Below are 22,272 nucleotides of genomic sequence, written 5' to 3'. Positions count from 1 at the left end.
CTGGAAAGGTGGTGTAGGTGAGTGAGTAGGCTGTGGGTTCTGTAGGCTGCTAGTCCTGTATGCAGAAAGGCTGTTGACAACAAATCAAGCTGGTAGAGGTCATGCCTTGGCTTTCAGGAGAGACAACAGCGGCCATCCTTAGGTGTGCTGTGTCACAGTCAATACAGGGTAAACAGAGGAGCTGAGAAACACGTTCCGATTCAGGACTTTCTTCATAAACGTACGTGTGGCTTCTCCTGATGCTGCAAAGTTTCCAGAACTTCTTTCAATCACATGCCAGAGCGTCGGGGTTTTGGGGAGTGAAGTGTCATGAGGACACTGGGCCACGAGGGGGCAATGGGTCTCTATCGCTGGAGGCAGAGCTGGCCCAGCTACTGCCAGTTTAGCCATCCTTATTCAAAGAACTTTAAGATGTATTGAAATTGATAACAAGAGCAGGGAAAATATGGTTTCAATCACATTTTCAGCAAATCTTTTTTTATATATATTTTTTATAAATGTGTAAGTAATTAGGTAAAGATCCCTAGAGCTTAAACCTTGAGAAGTATCAGTTATTTCCAAATGGTTTAGACATATGTTAGTGTCCTCAAGAAAACTGGAGGAGATGGATCAGCTGATAACTGCTTTGGACAGTTAAAAAAAATTAAAGTAAAAGAAAAATCACATTAAAACACCTTGATCAGGTCACTCCTCTCTTCTATGTGAATACTCACTGAAGTAAATGAAGGCTTGTCCATGTTAAATTAAAAAAAAGCTGGCTTCATTTTTACATGATAGTGCTCTTGAAACATACGAGCTTTGCCTACTTGACTCTTTGCACTGGCAGCCTATAGCAAAAAGTTTGTCCTCTTGAAGGAAAAGCTATTGAACCCAGGAGGTGACTGAGGGGCTAGGCAACAAAACAGCAAACACACATCTGGGGACTAACTGTGGTTTACTCGTGAGGCTGGCAGGCCAAGGGCAGTGCCTCTGTGAACACAACCTGTGGAGGTGGAGACAGGGGTTTAAAACCCAAGTCCTGATGAATCCTCACCACTTCTGCCAAGAACAGCAGAAGGGCTGAGCCAGGAAAGATGGTAGCTTTTTGGCTGTAAACGTTTGAGTAACGACTGGCCCAAACTCATGATGCGTGCCATGTGTTCTTAGATTTATATGAGCAATCAACTCCAAAATTCACTCCTAGGAAAAATATGTCGTTGGCCTTATTTACACAAAATCTGCAGGGAAACACAGCAAACACCAGCCTGTCTTCCCAAAGCTAAGGACACAATTATGCCATTGAGGCAACAACACTCGTTCCCAAATTGGTACTTTTCCCCCCATCCCCGTTAGTCAGCCCTGTTCAAGCAGGTACCTGGCAGAAGCACAGACAGTCCCTGCTGTTGGATAATGCCTATGAATCACACAACAGCACAGAGAGCAACTCAGATAAACAGCTGCTGTCTTTGCTTCAAGCTGCAGGTTATTTAAGGAGGTTTTGTCTCCCTGAGTTGCACACATGTGCATGGGGAGAGCGCTGCCTGCTAACCACGCCGCCAAAGCACAACTGCTGTCTTGTGCAAAGCTTACCACCACGCCTGGAGCTGATGGAGTTAAACAGCAAACAGCACGGTTAATTACTATGTACTGCTAACCTCAGTTGCTGGTTCATTTTGAGACCCTTTAAAATATGAACTGTGTATTTTACCCCTATGCACTCTCTTAATGATTTGTTTTTTTTAGACTGAAATCACTTCCAGCCATCAGTTATACTCACGGTCTCTACACATGCACTTCTCCAAGCACAAATATTTCTTTTTCCTATTGGTCTGCCAGCCCCTGTCAGAGCAAATTTCACTTTAAACTAAATGCTATGATACTTAAAACCTCTTGGATTACTCAGGCTGCTAGCGTGATCTATGACCTTCCCCAACTGACAGCTGAACTTTCCAATTTGCTTGTACTGCTGGGGAACTGAAGAACACATGCCGAAGAAGAAAATGTTCCTGATGTGCCTGAGTGAGGAGAGATCTCTTAACAGCTCTGCTTATTGATACTTACTCTGATTCATACCATCCAAACTAATGTGCCCATCTAGGATCTTGGGTGCCCGGACATAATTCAAAATGGAAAGACCAACCCTGTTCTCCCTCCCAGCAGGAATTGCCAGACAGTATCCCACCGTGTCCACAACATACTTACTATCCTTAACTCCCTTCTGTGCCCAGAGCCTCAGAGAGTAGAGAGAGGCTTTGGGGTTTGTCTGGAGGACTTGGTTGGTGGCAGAGTAATCCTTCTCCAAGCCTGCCTTCTGTCAGGGCTCCCCTTCAGGTTTCTTTGCTGCTCATGAGTGCAAGGCCTCATGAGAGGCTCTTGAGCTTAGTCTGAACTAGGGTAATTAGCACCTGGGTGCAGCCTGACCACAGAGCAAGGCTGCTTTCTTTAAGCTTTCCTGATGCAACACACACCCGAGCCTGTCCACACTCACGTTCACACTGTTACTGCTCGTGGTGCTGACAAGTTGCTCTGAAAGGGGTACTAATTCCTCCGGCATAAAGGCAAGGTCCAGCTCACTGGGGAAATTTCTTGGTCGAAACTAACCCCGTGAAGTCCAACTGGAAATCCCCCAGTAGGATGCTTGGGTCTCAGAGATCCCAGCACCTAACAGGCCTGTACACTCACAGAAGAGGCATGAAGCAGTACTGCAGGAATTGTACCGGACTGCCCTGGGAACACTGTGACTGCCTGTGCAGCCCAGGAGAAGTTGTCACCTTAGACAGTGAAATACCAGTTTAGGAACTTGTACATCAGCGTGAAAATGTCATCATTTTCTGCCCATCAGTTTTGTGGTTGGCAACTCAAAATTGAAGCACCCTGAGATCACTGCCCACTGAAAATGAAACCCAAGCTTAACACATGTAATGCTTACACCAGAGCCACCATTTTAGCTACATTTCTTTTCATCTTAAATCCATTCTAAAACCCCGTCAATGCTCCCTCCTTGCTCTGCACCAACAAGGCTTAAATGAGCCTCAAGGATAGATTTTATTTTCAATAAAATGATAAAACTTGTATTTTGCTTTTAAAAAACAGCTATAAATGTATAACTCACTACATCCTCTGCCCTTGGTAAGATTAAAGAACTTAGTCTTAAGGCTAAATTGCTGGCATAAATACACAGTGCCTGTTTACACAAGTGGCAACTCTTCTTGCTGCCACTGATTGCAGTTGCAGCTTTGCAAAACTCCCTTTGAGCATCAGAGAGCGGGGTTTGTATGAGAAGGTTTCTGAGCATCCTTCAGAAGCGTAACATCAGTACAGTTCATAACAACCCCACTGTTTCCTTTCTACTTTCTCCCTTCATACACCTTGTACTGTTTCTAATAAACAGTCTTCACTCAAAACATCCCCCACCTTGCCTCAGGCTGGCATTTAAAACTTCATGCAGTGCATCCTTGAAGTCCTAATGTTTCCCTTTTGTGAATCCACTCGTGTGTGACAGCACCATTGATAACATATGGTACAGTTACCACCCTATATCATCTTATAAACACTCATGACATAAAGCTCTGTAATCTGTAGTGCTGTATCAAATTCCTGTGTGTAACAGACAAAGCAAGGTATGTTCAGATGAAAACCGAAGGCTGTATTTTTCCCCTCAGGAGGTACCTCAGCTAGTGGCACCCCAGTCTCTAATCTTGAGATAAACACAGCATTACAGCCTGTACCACTGAGATGGAGTTTGTTATTTACTCACCAACAAGAGACGTGGGAGTTTGTCAGTGGAAACGTCTGTATTTTTTCTCTCCTCTCAGCAGGTTTTTTTGTGAGTTTGTTTTCGAGTGTGGATGAAACATGCTAGACTATACGTCTGAGACAATGACTGCAGTGCAGGGCAGTGGAATCACATATGGGATGTGGCAGAGGCTGCAGTCCTGCTAGCCCAATTAGGAAATCAGTTGGCAAGATGCTCCCTCCCTCCCTCCTGCACAGGTTTGCTCTTTGAGGGGAAAGGTTGGGGGCAGCCAGGCTTGATCCTTGTACAGTGAGGACTGAGGCACAGTCTGCATCCAGGCACAGGAGATGGGAAGTGGTTTTGAATTCTGTAGTCCAAATACAGACCTCCAACTTCTTCAGTTATCTTCAGGTAAGAAGATATTTTGCTAATCCTTTGCAGGTACCAGCTAACCACCACACTTTAACCAGTGCTCTAAACCTGTGAAACCCACAGTCTCTTTAGTTGACAGTATCAGCAAGAAGGCCAAACACTAACTGGGATGCCATTTTCCTAACAGCAGTCAGGAAAGAGTGGAGGGCATCAGAAAGTGATGGGCATCTAGGTGGACCTGCTTCTGCAGAGGGGTTGGACTAGATGATCTCTAAAGGTCACTTCTAACCCCTACCATTCTATGACTCAATGAAAACTGGTTGTTTTTCCCCTCATTTAGAGTCCAGCAACTGAGAAGATGATCCTATTTACTTCTACGTGCCAGCTACCTCTGGTTCTGCTTTAGCGATTATAAATTTTCTGTCCTTCAGAGTAAGAGCACAAACCTTGGGTTATGGAGAAACAGCATACAACTGAGAAGCCTCAGAAAAAAACGACGTTTCTTTATATAATGTCCTGTAACTGTAGATTCTTCCACTACTGGTAATGACGTTAAACTATAAACCACAAGTCTCTTAAATTCTGCCTCTCATGGCCCCAACTTTTTCTCCCCTGTCTGTGAAGCTTTTTTTTCCCCATGCTTTCTATCCCTCAAGCTCAAGTGGGAGGGAAGTTTTGTGGCAGGGACTGTGACTGTGCACACTGCATCAAATGCCAAGTCCACCTCTACATTAGCATTCAAGATTCATGTACCTTAAGTAGCAATACCATTTCTGCTCAAAAGACAGAAAATGCCACAGTGAACCTGTGCCATAATACTCTAGTTCTCCTGTGCAACATGATACAGCTTTTATGGATATGATCATGTCTCTCCTTCCACACGATCCAGCTTCCTTCAGTGCACTTAATGACTTAAAGTTTCCAGTTGCATCTCAGCACAATGCTGCTGTTTCTGCCATTTAATTATAAACAAATGCAAATCTGACAATTGTGGAGAAACGAGCTCTGTGTCTTCTGTGTCAGGCTCCAGCTATGCACCAAGCAATAAGCATGCCAAAATTCACTGGTGGGGAGGCAGTATTGAAAAAATAAATTCCCAACTGAATAGTAAGAAGGCACAGAACTAAAAACAAATGACCCTGCTTAGCCAAATTCAGTAAGAGCCTTGCCTGAAAGCTGTGGAGCTTGCCATTCCAGCTCTGTGCAAGCAGCCTGGGACCTGGGCTCAGTTTCTTGCTCTGTCAGTTACCTGCTGTGTGATCCTGGATAAGTTGCTCCTTTTCTCCATGACCTCAGTTTCCCATTGGAGTATTGAAAGAAAAAACACCTCAGACATTAAAGACAGCAAATGACAAACTACAGTAATGAGAAGACTCAAATTAGACTGACAGAGCTAGAAAAGGCTTTTGCTTACTTTGTAGCACCCCCGTAAGAGGAAAAAAGTATTTCTGATGTGCTAGAAAAGCAATCAATCCAGAATATAGCCAGGGAAAAAATAGCAAGCCAAGCTGTTTCCTATAGACATCCTGTTTCTTGCATTCCCTCCCCCAGGCTCACAGCTCCACCACATGGCCAGGGAGCTTCTCAGCTACTCTGAACAGGATTTCTTAAAAGGTCAAGCACACAGTCAGGGATGGAACAGAAGCCAAGAGTTCTGAGTTTCCATTATAAGCCTGACAGAAACATCTTGTGTGCTATTGGCTCAGAACCGGCCAAACCCACTGATTAGAATATTAGTTTTTAAGAAATTGATGTAAGAACTAAAACAAATGAAAAAGCCCTGAGAAGCAAGCGATAAAAAGCAAGATGTCATTTCTTCCCCCTCTCTCCTTGCAGTCACAAGTATTTCTGTCTACTCCATAACTTGAAGAGTACATTGCCTTAATCTTAAACTAGTAATATGTCTGGCTCAGGAAGGTTTCAAACATCTCTCTTACTGAGTTGCAGCAATGTCAGTGTTTTGTACAGAAGCTTTAGGCAACAGCCTGAGCAGAGTAAGATCTCGAAGTGGCAACCTCATACAGGTGACTGGTGTCACTGACTGTATCAGCTCAGGATCTGGTCCACATCTTCCACTAGCCTTCCTGTTTCCAAATGGGAAATGTTTCTCGCTTCCTGTGCTAGGCTCAGAGCAGGGGCACTGAGCAAATGTACTGTGAGATAGGCAGTTGAAGCAGAAATGCATGTTTTCAGTGTCCTGCATTGAAGGGCTCTTAGCTGGAGAATTATTCCCTTAAATATTGGCACAAGCTCCTCAGGTCCAAGCTCTATGCTTCAAAACAAATGGGAAAGCGTTCCCTCCTGTGCACAGATACCCAGGAAAGCCATGCCAGCGGGTTACTGGCTGACAGTCATGCTGTGTCAGGGCTCAGCACCAAGAACTGGGCAACTCAAATTGGATGATAATCCAGATGCTGGAGGGAAGGAGAGTAAAAAAAAAAAAGTTCTCCTTTGACTTACAGCTGTAGCCAATAAAAGCTTTCAAAGTCTTTTCTGAAAGTTAACATTATTAGGGATTTGCAGTGTTCACCAGAGTGCATACACAGCAAATGCAGTTGGAGCATTATTACTGATGAATAAACTCTAAATATTTTTACCACCATGGATAATTGTGCAGATTTCAGCTTCTTAGATATATCAACAAAGGGCCTTAGTGAAATCTTGTCAAAAGTCATCCCAAATCGGTGATCATTTTAGTATAAGCCAAGAAGGAAGTAAACCTCAATGTCTCTGTTTTCTTTCTTAGGGCTAAAACTGGGAACAAGCCAGATCCAAATACAGATGAGGAACATTTCCTTGGAAATCTCTATCTTGAAGTAGCATTAGTATGCAAAAATTTCAACTTTAATTAATGAACGAAAAATAAAATGTTCCCAGGCCCAAGGCTGGGCAGGGAGTCTTGGAATATCTGGAACTTCAAAAGCTCAAAACCCAGAAGGCAAAAACCCCTCTAAACTTGTTGTTTTTTAAAAATCGCATGGTTAAAAAAAAAGGTTCTTCTAGTTTTCCAGAAGGAAAATGGTGTTTCAGTCATCATAACCGAAAGGCTGAAGCTGATACATAGATTTGCAGTCAAATTTTAGAATTAGAATAATTTTAACCATTCAAAGAAATTAATTTGATACATTATATTAATTTTTATACTAGAGACTGGTTTGCAGCACACAATCAGTTCAGATAACCAGAAGAAATACCTCACAGGTATATGGGACTTTTAAAAACTACTCATTGTAGGTTTAATTTTGAATCCTGTGAGCATGCTTATACACAGCATACAAAACACCCTTCACTTTATTGCAGTTTTAAATCTTTCTTCCAGGTCTGGCCTTGCAACCACTTGTCTTGATAAAATAGGTCACTTTAAAAAGGAAAGCTCAATAAAATGAATTACAAAACCAACAAGATTAAACTGATTGTGCTGTTTTTGTACAGTGCAGCTGAATTCTGCAAATATGCTGCTGGCTGTGGTTTGGCATTTAACAGCATGCGATCAGTGAGAAGGAGGAAATTTTATTCTCATTAACTGTTGCAGATTTACTGCAGTGAAAAAGGGCTATGTAACCTGAGAAGTGACAGAATGGAAAGATCAAAGCGGCAGTCTGGAAACTAAATAAACCTTCTGGCTACTTCCTGCAAGGAAAATTCACTCTGGCAATGTAAAACAGAGTCCAGTTAAAAACTACTCTCAGTTTTATGAGCTGTCACAGCAGCTTGAGTGGTTTGGACCAGTCAAGTTTAGAACATTATATTTCCTTGTTTTTGTCTCAGATACTTCTGTAAGCAGTTTTATAGTTTCTTTTTCTTTTTTTTGTTTTTTAAGAGAAAAATAAAATTCTTCTCTTTTAGTTGAAATTGAGAAGGTCACAGCTAAACTCATTAAAAACAAGCAGGTCTTCATTTGCACATTCCATCCCCATTTACTACGTTTTAATATTTTACTTGGAGATTTATAAGCAATGTACATTTGCTTTAATAACTCTTCCGCATTCTGTTCACTTATTGTTTAATATAAGTGCAAATCAGTTTACAGAGCCCAGATGGCTTGTAACCAAGGAGCCAGTCTATTCCTAGTAGCACATCTGGAGGGACTAAGAGCAGCAGACAGAACGTGGGAATTAATTAACGTTATATTTCAGAAGAGACAGATCCAGGTTTAGGGGACTTTCTGGTAAGACATTCCAAAGGACTTGAGCTAACTGTTACAGCATTTTGGTATTCTTTTAAAATTCTTAATAGCCACCTAAACCATGTTGGTTAGATGAGGCCAACTGCAGGTGGAATACAGTAAAATAAAAAGCAACTACAGAAAGTAAAAGAAGTGCCTGCAAGTGAAAGAAGCCCAAGTATCCTATATTTCAAGAGAGCTGAAGTGCATTAAAACCTAAATGCCAACCCTCTTCCCAAACAGCATCTGCAACTTGCTGAAGAAAAAAAAAAAAATCACACTTTTAAAATATTCCCAAGCAAGCTAGTTAATCTCTTAGAATACTAGTGTAATTGTTCAGAGCAATTAAACAGCTCTTACAGTAAATGAAACAAGTGCAACATGATCCTTCATGATTACAGACCACACACCTTGGAGAGGTGGTGTGGTCCGGTCACTGGGGCATTGCAAGAGCAGGCAGGAGAGCACTGCTCTACTCCATGCTCTGGATGAATTCTGTGCTCCTTGCCTTTGGTTCCCTGCCTGTCTTGACTATCAGATCACTGATGCAAGGACTGTGTGTTGCACTGAGAACATCATCTGTGTTGTTGGATACAAGGACAGCTGCTTTAAAGCTTCTCCCAATACAGTCGGAGAACAGACTAGTAATCAATGAGCACTCAAGCACATCAAAAGGTTGCTGTATATAGAATATTGGATATGAAGAATATTGTCCTCATCTGGGTATTCCCAAATTACAGGCAGTGCTGGGCCTTAATCCTTTAGTGGTGCAGTATGCACAGATCTACCAAACCCTGGGAAAATCTCAGTGATCAATATAGGTCAGAGAAAAAAAATCTTCTTTCCCTTGAATGTTCAGACACCTGGTCTTCAAAAATGTTACAATAAGTGTCCACATAACAGCAGTATAATTTGGTTAAATACATATTAGTGACATCTGAAGTAGATTATAGTATGGTCAAGCTGTCACATTTAATTTCTATAAAGGTGGCTTTAAGAAGACAGTCCAAAACTAATAAAGTGACAGCTATCAGGTAACATGACCACTGCCCCAAAAAAACCCAGGGAAAGGAAAGAGAGAACTCTAGTACTGGTGCAGGAACAAATTATTATGAACTAGACAGGAGAAATTCAAGCTTACATTTAAAAGCTCTTTGTGATGAAGCGCATATGTTCTGGAAGGACCACTTCACATTTAAGCACTGAAGGAAAACAATTGTACAGTGAATTTTGATTTATGCCATGATCCAGGACCTGCAGAGATCAAGTGAAGTCTTTCAATAAGCTTGTCCCAGACTGTGATCTAAACCCTCCAAAAGTCAGCAGTTCCTGCTTCCTTATTACTGACTTTTAGATGCAAAATCTTAAATCCAAGCACACATACCACTAGGCACCAACGAACATAAAGATATTTACCCTCCTGTTTCACATGAACAGTGAAGAAGTGCTGTATTACTCAAACAAGAAGTGTGCTTTACCTCTGTTATGTCAAGCCATATAGAGCCCTATCAGAAACTCACAGTGACATCAGTGAGATCCTCCTGACCGCATTCAGTTTAGAATCATACACTCACAGAATGGTAGGGGTTGAAGAGACCTTTAGAGATCATCCAGTCCAAACCCTGCAGAGGCAGGTCCGCCTAGATCAAGTCACGCAGGAACGTGTCCAGTTGGGCCTTGAAGACCTCCAAGGAAGGAGCCTCCACAACCCCTCTGGGCAGCCTGGGCCAGGGCTCCCTCACCTCACAGTGAAATAGTTTTTTCTTATGTTTAAATAGAACTTTTTGTGTTCCAGCATCATTCCATTACCCCTTGTCCTGTTTCTAGATATAACAGAAAAAAGTGCTGCCCCAACCTCCTGACACCCATCATTTAGATACTTGTAAATGTTAATGAGATCCCCCTTCATTCTCCTCTTCTCCAGGCTGAACAGCCCCAGTTCCCGCAGCCTTTCCTCATAAGGAAGATGCTCCAGTACCATGATCATCTTGGTTTAACTTTTCAAACTCAATACATAGGCAGTTAGGACAACAGAATACAATAAAGATATGACTCCACTACCACTAACAGCATTTTTGTGGGATCAAAATAAAACACAAAAAAACAAACCAAAACCCTCTTATTTGTCTCCAGAAATTTCATTGGTTGTGGGTTTCTTTTTAAGGCCTTTTCAAATTCGTTTCAGTGGGATTTACAATTTGCTAATAGTGATGTGTGATAAACTAATAAAACCTGCCTACAAGGTTATAGGCCCAATTTACTAATAAAACCTAATTCAGTTCTCTGGGGAAATGCAAATTAAATAGTGTCCAAATGGTAGAAGCTGAGTGCAACTCTTCTGAACGTATCGAAAAGGTAAAAGAGGGGTTTTTTTGTTTGTTTTTGTAATGAAGCTTAAATAAGGAGAAGGAAAAAAATAACACAGAGCTGTAAGAAATATCACTATGTTAAGGTCTTTGAAAGTGAAATCATACCATAATAATAATTTCTACTCTATTAGCTTTTTTCCATTAATTAAAAGACTTACACTCACTATATGTTCATTACCACCTCTATTCAAACAATGAGGAAAGTTGTGGATACTTTCAATCCCCCATGAGGCCATGTTTTTCATATAAGATAACCTTTCCAAGAACCATGAAGTAACATTTCTTCTGCCACTGACAGCTGTAAAGGGTTGTCTGAGTCAGCTCACTTTTACTGTCTACTAATGTATTAGTTTTCCACCTTCAGAGAAAGCCTGCAAGATGGCACTTTGCTGCTGAAAGGTTGGCAAGGGAACATTCAGACCTCTAAATAAATTTTGCATGTTACTGAAAATACATCACAGGTGAGAAATATCCTTAGCACAGTCACCAATTCCTTCAGCCTTTTCCTTAGAAATAAGGTTCTTTACATATCAGCAATATATAGAGTTTATAGATCTGTACAGAGACTAAAGCAAGGAAAAGATGTAATTCTAACTTCCATGCTCAAGAAGTACATTAGATTTGCTTTTAGCAAATCTAATGGAAGATGAGGATCTATAAGGAAGACAGCTATCAATGCTGCTGTAGGTTATGTTACAGGTACAACTACTTTAAAATTTTTTATAAACATTCCCAAAGTGAGCATTTGCCAGCACTTGATGCAGTTCCTGTACCTGAACTGAAGCCATTCAGCTGTAACAAGGAGTCAACAAGAATGGAAAGCTACAGATCTAGGTCTCTCTCCCATGAAAATTCACATCTGATTTTCACCAGAGTACCCAGGCAAAAAAAGTCTGTGGATATAACTATTTCTGCTATTCAAGGTGCACTTCTAGCACATGCAGACATTACACGTGGGTAGCTTAACTAGAGATAAGCTGAGTCACAATAACAGTCTCGGCTGTGCTCTCACCAGGACCTACAGCCCTGTATTAAATTACTGAAGCCCACATCACCACAGTTTCCATCAGCTCAAGACACAACAACCTGGTTATGCCTGTCTGTACTTGCCAACAGAGCTTAAACTGAAGTCAGTGCAGGGCAGCCTGCAAGGTCCTGGCTCCATACACTTAGCTCACAAGTATCATAATGATCTGACATGGCAAAAAGAAGAAATACAGCTACAGTTTTAGGTTATAAATCCAGAGGAAAGATGTTCCACTAAGGACAGAGACAGACAGTCACCCCATAAAACTGTGGTATTTTTGACACGCCAAACCTCACTGCTTGATTCCTGGTAAGAAGCTTCAATCACATCTCTCTCAAGAGGAGATGTGAGTGCTCACTGCAGGAACAGCACACAGAAACACCTTGTCTTGGTGACAACAGAGATTGTGCAATGGCAGCTCTGCTACATTTTAGAATGATGTTAAAGGATTCTGTACTGGAGAAAACGTCCCTGAGAAGAAAAAAGTTTTTGCTAGCTCCAGCATCTCTATTAAACTTTCTAAAGCTACAGACTGAGAGGATTTTGGAACTCTGATGAAAATATTAACAAATAATTTGCTTTTGCACTTAAAATTCCTACTATTATCTAGTTATGGCTGGAACAGCTTAAGAACTGGTCTCTTCCCAAAAGGGTAAACCACTGTGGATATCTCTATTAGAAGATATTTAGCCATCGCTATTATATTTCTGTCTTAGGAAAGTAATTAGTCTCTAGAAGGCGATTAAAATTTGATAAACGATCATATATTCTTGAAGATGTCTTTCAGCTGGTCTTTATCCCTTGCAGCTCAGACACTAAGCTGTCATCACATTAGCCAAAGGTGAGGGATTTTTTTGTTTGCCACAATCATAAAACTTTCACTCTACATTAAGAGTTATCAGAACCAGGAGCCCTCAATATAGATTTTAATAACAGATGAAAATTTCAAGTCTGTGCCTAGTGCCCATCTGCTTCTGAAAGACAGTAAGATGATTCAAAGCTGGTAATCTAATCACAAAAGTCTTTTCCTACCCAATGAAAAAAACCTGGATACAAGCTGCCAAAACAAACTCCTCAGCCGTGTATTTTGTGCTGAATGAAAAACAAACCTTATGATCTGTTTGTATTCTGCTCCAAACCTTTGAGGAAAACAAGAAATGCTGTTTGTGTTTTATCACTGCTTCTGTGGACCAAAATAGTTCTATTTATTAGACATCATACACAGCAGCACAACTCCACTAAGGATATAGTTCAGAAATAAGAGCTGTAAACTAAAGCTGCAAAACACACAAGCTAGATCACCAGGAACAAAACATTTCTATTTCTAACAATGCCTTGGGTCTCTAAAGTGAGGGTGGCAGCATTAGAAAAGTGGCAGCTTTCCAGGTCTTATTTGCTGCTTCTGCTTTACGCTGACTTCCAACCCTACCATTCTATGATTCTATGACAAGTACCAGAAGCAACTATTGCTGCTTACTTCACGATATATCCAGAATAGCAAACAAACCTACATACTGAATTTAGAGTAAGATACTTTAACAATTCCCTTCAAAAACTGTTCTGTACTTCACGATGCAGAAATGGATCACACGAGGCAGCATTCTCCACTCCTGACGGCAGTCAGTACTTTAGGTTTCAAAAGGAAAGGCCAAGAAACCTTGTGAAGGGAAGGCAACGTCTTTGAAAAATGCAGTCCCTAATATACTTCACCTAATTCACCACATCTATAGATGTTCTTCCTGCTAATACTATTACTTCATGTTTCCCTTTTAAAAAATTATAGGGGAGAAAAAAAATCCCCATGTGCTAACCCAGGGAGCACAGGTGCCTATAAATACCTGAACTTTTTTTAAACTCCTGTTTTACTCACCCTAGGACTTCACCCTACTTGCCTAAGGCTGTGCAGCAGCTCTAGGTAGGTAGGTCCAGCATCTCCCTGGGACAAGGACTCCACAGGAGATGGTTCTGATATCCCTACTGGGTTACAGGAAAGTTAAACTCTTAATCAATTGCACATCTGAATACAGTTGTTGTCTCAATTTCCCTGAATTTTCCTGAATGTAACACAGTGGAATTGCAATGGCAGAGGCTGCCATTGAACTAGCATCCTACCACCAAGGAAGCACACGGTCTTCACTATCTGCTCAATGCAGTACAGCTGGTGTAACAATCTGATACACAGCAGCTGGTGTGCGCTGAACTCCTTTGCACAGGTACTGTTAAACGCTGCTCATAGTGAAAATCTTCAAGGCAGCTTGAGCTTGGTTGCAGTCCTTAATCTCTCCTCATAGACCCATTTCTTTGGCTACAAAAAAAAAATGAGGCTGGTGATCAGAATGCACTTTAGGTCCTGATAATGCACTGAGGGCACCAACACTAGCTTGATACTACCTCAGCTTTTCAGTGAGACACAGACACTAAAAAGGTGAGTCTTTCTGGCTGACTTGTTAGGCTCTAAAGAAGGCTAAGGGAAGTCCTGATAGCATCTGAATGTATTGCAGGGATAGGAAATAACCTCAGAGAAATTAAAGAGGTAAAATACCTTAAGTCTTCCTCATAGGAATGCAGAAAGGAGAAGAAAGAATTAGATTATTTAAAAGTTGTGTAGCAAGAAGTCAGCTCATGGTTGTCACCTACCTCAAATTTCACAGGGCAGTCTTAAATGACAGGAAAGACTCCTTCAGAACTCACCTCGTTGTTTCCCAAACAACTCCGTCACAGAATTAAAAAGCCTTATACAAAAGGCCAAGAGCAGAAGACACAGGCACAACAAATGTGTGTATAACAAATTTAAAACTTAACAAATTAAAATACCAAAATATGCACCTACTAATTATTAGGCCATCTGTCTTTGAACCCCCACAGAAATGTTACTTGTAACTGACTTGCTAGTTGTCTATGCAAATCATAACTCAGATCTCTTAAAAAAGTTTCTGAAAATATATTCAAATATTAATAACAGAAAAATGAACCACTTTTATAACAAAAATGCTGATTTATTAAAAGCTGGAACTGGTTAAAAATAAATCCTTGACATAAGGTTCTTGTTAGGCTTTAAACCATAAGCATAAAAATACCCTAGAATTATGTTTTGGTATGGATGAAATGTACACTATATAACACATAAAAAGAGCCTTGACTTGCTGCTATTATTTTTAATTAGGCTCTCTAGCACGTATGGTTTTACCTTCCAACACCAATTCATATTTGAGAAAAGGGAGGGTCTGACTCTCCAAACTCATGGGACTGGCAATTCCATGGCTCATGCCTTGGAGCACTAATGCATTTTACATTAGCTGTAAGCATCAGGAAATCCTGGCTTCTGGCGCCAAGAAGTTCAAAACGATAATGGCACACATCTGAAAACTCGGATTCGCTGTTCGACTGCCAGTATCTATTCTATCAAACAATTCAGTCCTGCTCTGTTACAAATAGGACAGAGCATTTGCAGCAGTCCATGCTGTTTCCAATTAGACTGAGCATCTGGACTGCACATAAACCCATGGAGCAATCCTTTTGAAAAAAAGTCTTCCTAGAAAACAGAATTCTAATGAGAAATCTGAATATTTACAGAGGCTATCATCAATGGGCAATTACCAAGTTTGTTCTTAGCCAAACTGGACTTTTTCTCCATTTTCTTTATTGAGGTGATCCTCCAAAACGCCTTGAGACATCACAAGAAAATTCTACAAGTAATTTATCTAGGTATACACCAGATGTATTTTGCTAGTCATTTTAGTTGGAATCCAATCAGATTAAAAAGCAGCTTAGTAATGTAGCTCCCTGATAAGAGACTGGAGTATGAATGATCTACTTTAACTTTCACCTGAGGACACTCAAGATTTTTCTTCCCCAGCTGAAAGCTTTCTGGCAAGACAACAGCATCTTGACTGAGGCTGTATTTAAATTTATGGGAAACAAAAGAGTCTGCAAATTTCACCGTACACACCTTTCCCCCACCTCCGGGGTACGCTAAGACTGTTGGGATCACATACCCATACCAAGTTCTGGTTAACACAGAAATCTGTCATCTCATGGGTTGTGTGTCTATTTTAAAGTTTAAAGTGGTAAGACCCATAGGAAGACTCCATGAGTGACATACAGCTCACATTTCCCTCAGTTTCTCTATTGCCTGCATGTTCCGAAACAAAGGTTGTGCATTTGGAAGTGATCAGCATAAGAATCTGCTTCCCAAACACAGGCTCCACGCAAAGGGTTACACACTAGTCTGAATTTGATCCTTACTGAGTACAAACATGTCTTTTTCAAGAGGATCCATCTCTAGTTCTTTTTTTTTCCATGAAGTAAGCATTTTCTTTATTTAGTTCTTAATGTTACCATCATTCCACCCTTGCTGAATGGTGCACAACAGATAGAATAAACAAACCCATGTAACCAGCCATTGCCATTTAACAATTACAATATGCCAATGTAAGGGAGACAAATCTTTTTTGCTTCAGCTGTACATACCATGAACTACTCATATTTTCTGATAGTGACTGAAGTTGTAAGTTGTGAAAATAACACTGGGCATGGCTGGGCATGTTCAGATAACACTTTGTTAAAGTGAACTCTGTACCTTGACTATCAAGTATTAGAAATCTGTCCTGCTAATGAGTGCATATAACTTCTAAGAGGCATTTCCTAAATGCTACAGGATCTATGAAGATTTCATTCTTTGAAATGAGTCTTTTCTGTTTTGAACACAGGTCAACTCAGAAACTCAAACTAGGAGCAGCTTGGTGACATTTAGGGGAAGAGTGTTCATTGACCAGAGGGAGGAGTCAGATAAACATCTCCCAAAAGTCAAGCCAAGATCTTTTGCTCATCTAGTAAGTTTTCAAAGTGGCATCAGTAATTTGAGAATACCTCAGGAAGACTTAGATTAAGGGAAAAAACACAACCCCCAAACTTGAATAGCCATTATTGGATTACATGCTTTTTTAATTTACAAACAGCAATTCACCTGCTAGAGAAGTGATGCTGCCCAATGAGGTCTCCATTCTGAAGATGGTAATCACTGAAGAAATCTGGACTCACTGCTCCATCGGGGGCTATTAGGCCATCTATAAAACCAAGAAAGATACAGTGACCGTATGTATGAAAGAGCATAACTTCAGAGCAAGTAGGCAACACAACCTGTGCTGCTTTGTCTTAGGAATTCATTATCAACTAGAGATACTTCTGGAAGGAATGAAAAACAACAATAATACTGAAAAACAGCAACTCCAATCACAAAAAGACCTTACTGGGACTCCAAGTAGCTCAGTCTATTGCCCTGAAAAAAGAGCTGTACCTAAGAAATACTCTCTTATCCCTTTCTTCCTCAGGTCTGTAAAGGTTATATCAAGATCCATCTTGATTCCATCATGAAAGCGATTCTTTTCTCCCCCATGTTTTAATGTCTTCTTGATATTTCCTAAAAGGGTGTACTTTTCACACGATAGTCTCTCAAGAACACAGTCTTCTTTTGTTTCCTTTATATTAAGACACTGGCATGTGAAGATGCAGACACTTCTCAAGTCAGTAGCATTCCTTAAAGGCATCACACTCTGCTCATTTTATAAGGAAGAGAAGAAAATCAGGGGCTAACGCTTTCCTTCTGTTACATCAGTGTAAATCCGGAGTGTCTTTGAAGTCAAGACAGTGAACTGACCTCAGCTGAATGAGCCCAGGTTAACTCCTTCCTGTTCTGATTCACAAAACACATTTCTTCTAATATTAAGGACACAGTTCTTACTTGGTAATTAATATTAAGCTCTGAGCAGATAAACTGTTTCATCAGATCCTAGATCAGTTTGTGTCCATCACCGTATGGAAACAACCCCAGAATAGCAGTGCAGAAAGCATCCCAATAAAAACAAAGCAGAAGCAGGTACATTCAGACTGATATTTTAATAGCTTAACAGAGAAGAGAGAGATTCCTAATGACTAGGAAGTTACAAATGCCATTCCACTTTAAAGAGAGAGAGATAAGATCCAGGGAGTCACAGGCCACTTAGCTTAACCTCTGTGGTTTCAAAACTACTAAAACTGCCTGCGCAGGAAGCAGTGGAAAGTTACTTACAGACACAAGGGCTTAGAGATGACGACTCAGGCATTCAGACAAATCCCCCTGTGCTTTATGAATTTACCTGATGCTTTTTGAAGATAATATAGTGACAAATGATAAAAGGAATAGAATTGACACATCTAGATTTCTAACAGACATTTGATGAGGTGCTACAGAGATTCATTTAGAAGATAATATCTCATGGGAAAGTGACCCAATACAATGCAACAGATTGTAAATGAAAAAGGCTAGCTATGATCAGACTACATTTTAGCAGCATAAGATAGCTGTACATGGCTATATTCTAATTGTATACGTGTGTATACAGTATGTCAAAGAGTATTACTTGATAAGCAAGAAATCTGGTACAGACTGATGTGACTGACTTTCAGCATCTTCAGTGAGACACGAGCACTCTGTCTTACTACAAGGGTGTAAAATGACAAAGAAGAGGAAGAAAAAGTTGAAATGCCTATTATTAACACTGTAACAAGTTTTCCTGTCTTAACGTCTATTCTGTATTTTCAACAGGAAAGAAACCAGCACTTTTAGACCTGCAGCACTTCAGAACAAAACCAATCCATTTACGGGACTATGTATTTTAAACAGTCAGGTTTGGTTTCAACTTACTTGAAAGCAGAGAGACTTAAAAATACCATCTATCTTTATCTTAATACAGAAAGCACTACATTTTCACTCCGAAGCTAAAACTACCACTACTTCAAGTGTCTTCAATCAAGAGTGCTAACATTCAAACCATAACACTCAAGAGTTATGGCTCACATGAACTTACAGGAAAATGAAAGCACATGGGTAGCAACAGCTGCATGTAGTATGATTACACAATTAAAGAACATCTGTTGTTATGTACATTTCAACATAAATTAGGGTTATGGACTTTCTGAACAAGAGACACACTGAGCTCATGAAGGTAACTTCAGAGATTAAACCTACATTAAAAACTTGTTAGAAAGTACTATGCAAGTGAGATGTTGGTATATCGTTGCAATAAGGAACTAATCTCGCCCTCAGTGAACTCAAGAACTGATGGAGGACTTGTACTGAGTGTCTGCCATTAGTGCCAGCCATTTCTAAAGTTACCTCATTGAAACACAAGCATGTCATTTCCAGCCCCACAGAAGATTTGCATCTTTGATATATATTTTTTGGACAAAGAAATGCTCTGTCCTTCAGAAACCCCAATGCCTACTCCAATTGGTACAGTAACCTGTAGTCTTTTCAAAGGAATATTATGTCCTCTCTGACCACATCTCCAAAGTATAAATCTAGCAGACTTCAGAAGTACACCATTACTGGCATTTGTCAGAAGGAACCTGAGAAGTGAATCTGTGTTTTGAATATAATCACCTACTCCTTATATCTTTAAAAACAAAAGTGCTTTTCAAACATCTGCAGAACATATCATTGGAAATCTGCCTCTCCTTCCCAAATATCAATTCCAACACAAAAATCTTTGTTCAAGTAACATTAAGCCTGTAACATAAATGATTAAAAGCCAGGAAATTCAGTGTTACTGGTGCAATTCCATCTCTAACTCACACTATTGGGAAAAGAAATGGCCCTATGAAATAAGCAAAGGTTTGTTACTAAGACCTGTAAAGCAGAGACTCCAACAGGCCTGCTGGCCCATCCTTAACTTCATGCAATAACAGACCCCAGGAATGTACAGTACATGGCTCACGCTGCTGACCTTGCAGGTCCAGTACAAAAAGATAAAGCTACGGGATTCAAAAGGGAAGAACATACCACTAAAGAAGGCAAGCTTCTATGGCTGATGTGTATCAAAAGTAGAAGAAAAAGAATCCTTAAGTTCTGATATCCTTTGAGATTAATTTTTGAGATGCTACTGAGACCTTGCACAATTATTTTCTCTGAGTAGCTTCATGTAACGCTTATGAGGTTTGGTGGTTTGGGTTTTTTTTATTACCATTCCTGCAAATTCATCCAGAGTCATAGAGTTTTGTGACTCATGCTTCATAGCAGAGAGCTGGACACTTATGTGGAAAATAAAAAAACCACAGACTCAAATCCAGCAATTAAAAAAGAAAAAAATCCCCACACACAGTCATCCAGGAGTTTAGAAAAGGATATCAACGCACAAACTTGAGAGTGTAACCCAACTCCGAGTTGGAAAAAGTTATAAAGACATTTATCTGGTGGGCAAATTATTTCATGATTGTCTCCTTATGAGCCTTCCTCTGAAAACAGCTGGGAATATTGGACTAGATACATCAGGGTCTCAATGCAGTTCTATTTTCTCAGAAACAACAAAATCTTTAAGGAAGGAAAGAGAGCAGATTCCACTCGAGATCCCTCAGAACTGTGCTATTATGCACTACTAACAGGATTAATCAAAACAATGAGAAATTTATTTTCTTTAGAAAATATATTAGAGTTAATCTCAAGTAAAAACATGACCCTTAAGAATAACTTTGAGGGTTTTTTAACTAATTTCTTAAGCAATAAAATTTTTTCATAGGAACTGAAAAGTACTTAAGGAAGAGATTCATGTGCTTCCCTGCATACATGACAGCAAGTCATACAAACCAATTAGCTCTAAGTTATGGATTCATTGCTTTTGTTAAGGAGCCTAAAGTTTGTTGTGGCTCAACTGATTTCTTTCATCAAGATCTAAAATAGAAGTTCTATTGCAGAAATAACACACAAGGCAGAACAAAATTCAGTATCTAATAGCATAACTCTGGATATTACAAGGATGAGAAAAGGTTTGTATTTGCAAAGCAAACAAGCTATGGACATAAGAAAAAGGTGTGAAGAATAAGGCTGGCCCACCTATATTCAAATCAGTAGTCATGGTCCATTAGCTCTCTGAGATAGGGCTACTGTTATTTCTGAAGACCTGCAGCACTTCATAAGAACATGGTTATACAGTACTGAAACCATCATTAACATGCTAACAAGAATAAGCCCATTTGTGGCTAGCCTGCATCAGTGCTGCTCCCAGTGACACAACAGAGTAGCTGTCCCACTGGCTTGAGTCAGTAGACTCTCTCTACAGTCCCTGGTCAAGCAATCTCAGTCCTTACCTGCATTATAGTAGAGGTCAGGTCTTTCCAGAATATCTCCATCATGGATATAGGGCTCAATACGATCGTCACCATACAGATACTGCTCACTGTCATCCATCTGCCGACTCTCCACCATCTCCAGCCACTGAGAGTTGTGCCATCGAAACTTCTCACTCTGGATTTTTTTAGCCCATTCCTCATCATATTCCTGTTAGGAAAAAATCACCACAGAATACCTTAGGATGAAGTAGAGGCAAAGCTCTTTGGTTTAACGGGAAATGGCAGAAGATTTAACATAACTTTCAGGGCTCAGTGATTTAAATTCTCTATTCAGTTTGCAGAGTAGTTTGAGCAAACCAGGGAATGATTTTGTAAGCACTAGGCATTATTCTGGTTTTGTATATACAGCATTACAATCTTCCCTTTGTGGTTTGTAACTTTACACCATCCAGAAAAATCCCTGCTTTGAGCAGGAAAGTTCCATCACAGCCTCCTCATTTGGTTTATCAAGAAGAGCCAATTACTGCTGATGTTCAGGGGGATTTCAGTAATTTATTACTAACACGGGCCAAATACTCTGTATGTCCTCATTAGACGAGCATTCACCACAACTAGTTACTAGAAAATACAGTAAAAAAAGACTGTGATAAAACCAATAAATCTTTGTTTCGTGAATTCTGATAAGACAGCATTTAACTTTCAACTCCTAATTAAAATTTTTAACTGTTTTCTATGTTTACTATTGGATATCCACAAGGAATGGTACCCAAGGTTTGTAATCAAGAGGACACGGGAATCCAAGATACAAAACGAACTCTGAGAGGAACTTCTCCAGAAAGCTGAGGAAAACAGGATACAGGTTCCAGCCACCATGGAAATAAAATGTAGGTATGAAATTTCAGTCTGGATTACAGTCTAATCGCACCCAAGTGATGTGATATTCAATATGGAGCATCAGAAGGAAGTGCCAGAGCCTATAGTCACTGCAGTCAGCTGTTTAGAAGGCTCTTCTAAACAGACCAGACTATGTGGGCTGTTGATTGTTACTCAGGGAATACAGATCTGTGGATAATACTCAGGTTCTCAATATTACTGGAAAGATAGAGCACAGCTAACTATAAGAAGCTGATCAACACAAGAAATCTGCAGATGTTATCAATTTGGGGATATTCACAAATAATGCACCATGGTTAGTACTCTTAGTACATAATCAAAACATTTCCACTTGTGGGAAGAAATATCCTTGTGAAACAGGTCCCACTTCACTGTCTTCTAACCTAACCACAATGGAGACAAAAACTGAAACTCACTTTGTGACTCTCATGTTGGTTAACACGCAATCTAGACAGATTTCCTTGGAGATCTAATTTGAGAAGCTTAAAGTTCTTAAAATCTGTTTTACTGAGCCCTGAAGGGGATGAAGAATGTTCCCACAACTAGTGACAATGCCTTGGCTCCGGAAGTGGTAACTTCCTGAACTGCTTCAGCTAGACACACCAAACCAGATCTGTCTATGACTGGA

At 40.1% G+C, this 22,272-nt stretch overlaps 1 protein-coding gene across 1 annotated transcript in view; it reads right to left on the bottom strand.

Moving 5' to 3' along the window:
* KIFAP3 (kinesin associated protein 3) overlaps positions 1–22,272 on the bottom strand; it is a 67,387-nt gene that overhangs the window by 1,945 nt on the left and 43,170 nt on the right. Inside the window, exons 18-19 of the mRNA XM_062003913.1 lie at positions 20,769–20,958; positions 16,615–16,714 (exon numbers count right to left, since the gene is read on the bottom strand). Coding sequence (XP_061859897.1) covers positions 16,615–16,714; positions 20,769–20,958 — 290 coding nt within the window. The remainder of the gene's footprint in view (positions 1–16,614; positions 16,715–20,768; positions 20,959–22,272) is intronic.

Source organism: Colius striatus, chromosome 10 (genome assembly GCF_028858725.1).
Source record: "Colius striatus isolate bColStr4 chromosome 10, bColStr4.1.hap1, whole genome shotgun sequence".
Lineage (NCBI taxonomy): Eukaryota > Metazoa > Chordata > Aves > Coliiformes > Coliidae > Colius > Colius striatus.
Note: the sequence above shows the minus strand (reverse complement) of the source record. Positions and strands in the feature narration are given on the sequence as shown.